A 3336-nucleotide genomic window follows, 5' to 3' on the forward strand; every position below is an offset into this window, starting at 1 on the left:
CCGTTGGCAGTCTCTAGTATATATATATATATATACATACATATATAGGGCGTTGATAATTCACTATACATTCACATTTGCTTTTACGGTATATTTTTACATTGACGACACGGATGCACATAATTATCGGCATGGCCCCGTAAATTAGAGTTACAGCGATTTATCAAAAATTTAAATTGGACATGTAGACATGCGTTTTAGCATTTCAACCTTATACTTTCGTCATTTTTTTACGTTTGGAAACCGCGCACATAGCACGTGTCACATGTCGCTTGGTAGGTACATACAAACATATCTCGTGACCTATATTAACTTCTTTTGCATGCCGTGTTTTCGAATTGAGACTACGGGCTTCACATCCTGATCCGTCTCATCCCAAGAGATTGCCTAAGCGTCCAGGATAACATATATATCCGCAAAAGCTACATCCGAGATTTATCGCGCGGTATGTATGTCGCAGTTATACACGTCGATCGGTGCAGCTAGACACATCTTCCGAACGCCTCACGCAACAAATCGGCAGTACAAACCGGTACGTCAGCCAGTCAAAGCATCAGGAGAGCGGCTCAGATAAGTCTCACTGCGGCAGACAGTACCATGAATGCACCCGAGGAATGCACCCGAGTCTTGTGGTCTGAGCCAAGTATCATCAGTTATCCCACTAGACCACCCAGGGGACAGGTGCAGGCACCTCGGGTCTGTATGGTTATGAGTCATGCATCGAATCCGCACAGTACACAGTGTTGCCGCACAGTTGTTCACAATACTTGTTTGTGGCAAGCAGATATCGGGTCACCTAGAGGTTCATAAGCGGACGAGACGCCATCTCAAACCAAATCGTAAACCCAGTCCAAAATGGCTATGTGCGACACTATCTCCTACATACAGAGCTTGCGGGGGTACTTTCCCTCAGTAGAGTATGAAAAGTATACCTATCCATAATTCAGTAGTGAATGAAAAGTATACCTATCCATCCTGCAGTAGTGGATGAGATGTATACCTATCCATCCTTCAGTAGTGGATGAGAAGTATACCTATCCATCATTCAGTAGTGGATGAGAAGTATACCTATCCATCCTTCACTGGTGGATGAGAAGTATACCTATCCATCCTTCAGTAGTGGATGACAAGTATACTTATCCATCCTTCAGTAGTGGATGAGAAGTATACCCATCCATCCTTCACTAGTGGATGAGAAGTATACCTATCCATCCTTCAGTAGTGGATGACAAGCATACCTATCCATCCTTCAGTAGTGGATAAGAAGTATACCTATCCATCCTTCAGTGTGGATGACAAGTATACCTATCCATAGTACGCTTTCATGCCTTATTCTTATACCTGCGCTGAGCGGAGTTCCTCCGCCTCTGCCGAGTTCTGCGCGTGCGAGTCGCGCTTGAGGGTACTATCGTGTGCGTATGTATGTGTGAGTGTGCGCCCTCATAGTTTGCAGCAGTACTATACATATTACGACTCACCCAGACTGGCGATTTCCGCCTGAAGAGAGGCCGTATCGTCGCCCGCCGTGTTGTAGACTTCAGGGCCGATTCTCGACACAAACTGCCACAGGTCAATGGTGTCCAGCAGTTTGTTTCGCTCGCTTCTACTCTGCAGTAGGAGGTCCCAATTAGGCAATTCGTCACTCCAGCTCTCGATCCGCACACAGTACTCCATCGTGCTTAACAAGGACACCCACCGCGTGTACGGCACAATCTTGCGTATGTTGCGGTACGAGACATACATGCGTACTAGCGCACGCCCACACAACACACTCACCCCGGTCTCGTCTACATACACTAAAGCGTCTACACAGTTCAGGGCCTGGTTGACGGGATCGTAGCTTGTCTGTGGGGTGCTGGGTGCTGGTAAGAACAACCCCTTCCCCGCTTTGTTTTCCTTGGTGTAGTTGCTGTCACCGTTGTATTTACTAATATTTGTGTCGAGTTTGCTGCCGCCACTGTAGGCTGCTATCACCATAGAACTCCGTCTCCTGGCCGGGAAGGCGGACACATCCTTCTCCGAGGTATCGTTGTCATGTTTTTCATCTAGGTATTTACTTGGCATCGGGTGGTGAGTCACTCTTCTAGTTAGCGCCGAGTGCGTATCCTTATACGTTTGTGTAAGCTTGTCTTTGGATGTGTATCTTCCCATGGGGGTTGCCAACCTTAACGAGCTATTAGGGGACATAGGATACCTCACATGGCCCGGTGTATGTGTTTCTCTCCGCTTCCCATACGAACCAGGTCTTACTTGAGCAAACGCATGTGTTCGCGTATGTCCGTGTATATTATGAATGTTGTGAGTATTGTAAGTACCGTGGCTATTGTGGGTATTGCTGTGTTGTGGTTTGCTCCTATGTCTGCTCACATGCCACCTGTCTATATGTAGATCCTTGTGAAATGGTTCCCTCTCCCCTCCACCTTCCGTATCATCGTCATCGTCGGTCGATGTGTAGTCACTTGAGTGCAGGTCCACCATCTCCACTGCATTCTCATCTAATAGTGACAAATTCCTACCCACTCTACTTCCAGTTTCCTTACTGACTGGGCTAATGATTAGTCCATCAACATTGTATTGGTGGCCTGATGCATTGCTTGCCGTTGCATATTTGTCTGCTTGTTTGTTTGTTGTGTCAACCTCACGTGCTTTTTCAGCGACCACTGACTTCCCCATCATATCCATACCAGCGCTACTGTTACCACTGCCTTCTTCAGGGCGTGTTAAAAGTTTAGCTACAAACGCACAACGCTCGTAGGCTAGCGCCCGCTTGCTCGCAGGCACATAGATGTAGTCGTGGTCCGGGTTCGATGAGATACCTCCCCGTTTAACAAACAAGCCCCCTCTAAGTACAGCAACTGTTAGTGTAACAACTATGACAGATGCGTACGCCCATAGTGCTGCTGCACTGTATATCTTTAGATTTGGGGATGTGGAGAAGTAAACATATAAGCCAAAGAAGGGGATAGATAAACCTATTAGGCCTAGTAAGAGTTTCCTATGTTCCCTGGTACCTAACCACCGATTGAGTGACCTGGCTGTGAGTTTTGATGATTGGTGGTGTCTTCTATTGACTAACATTGCGCGCGTGTGTGTGTGTGTGTGTGTATGTGTGCTTGAAAGGAGTTCCGGACATATACGTAAGTATACTGATGAATAAAACAAAACAAAACTTATAGTATATGGATGTTCTAGACCAATATTGTTTAATGTGCGCTGGTACCTGTGTGTGAGCTTGTAGTAATAAAGTAGTCTACGGGGCCCGATGCGCTACTCTGTCATAAAACGACAGGGTTTGCGATATATAGATATAAGGATATATGTAGGTGCATATATATA

At 46.3% G+C, this 3336-nt stretch overlaps 1 protein-coding gene across 1 annotated transcript; it reads right to left on the minus strand.

Moving 5' to 3' along the window:
• Positions 1 to 1133: 1133 nt before the first annotated feature.
• SARC_13645 (hypothetical protein) lies at positions 1134 to 2913 on the minus strand (the record flags this gene model as incomplete). Its single annotated transcript, XM_014292225.1, has 1 exon — positions 1134 to 2913. A coding segment is annotated over one exon (1446 nt), but the record flags the coding sequence as incomplete, so codon positions are not given.
• Between the last annotated feature and the right edge of the window lie 423 nt (positions 2914 to 3336).

Source organism: Sphaeroforma arctica (genome assembly GCF_001186125.1).
Source record: "Sphaeroforma arctica JP610 unplaced genomic scaffold supercont1.3537, whole genome shotgun sequence".
Lineage (NCBI taxonomy): Eukaryota > Ichthyosporea > Ichthyophonida > Sphaeroforma > Sphaeroforma arctica.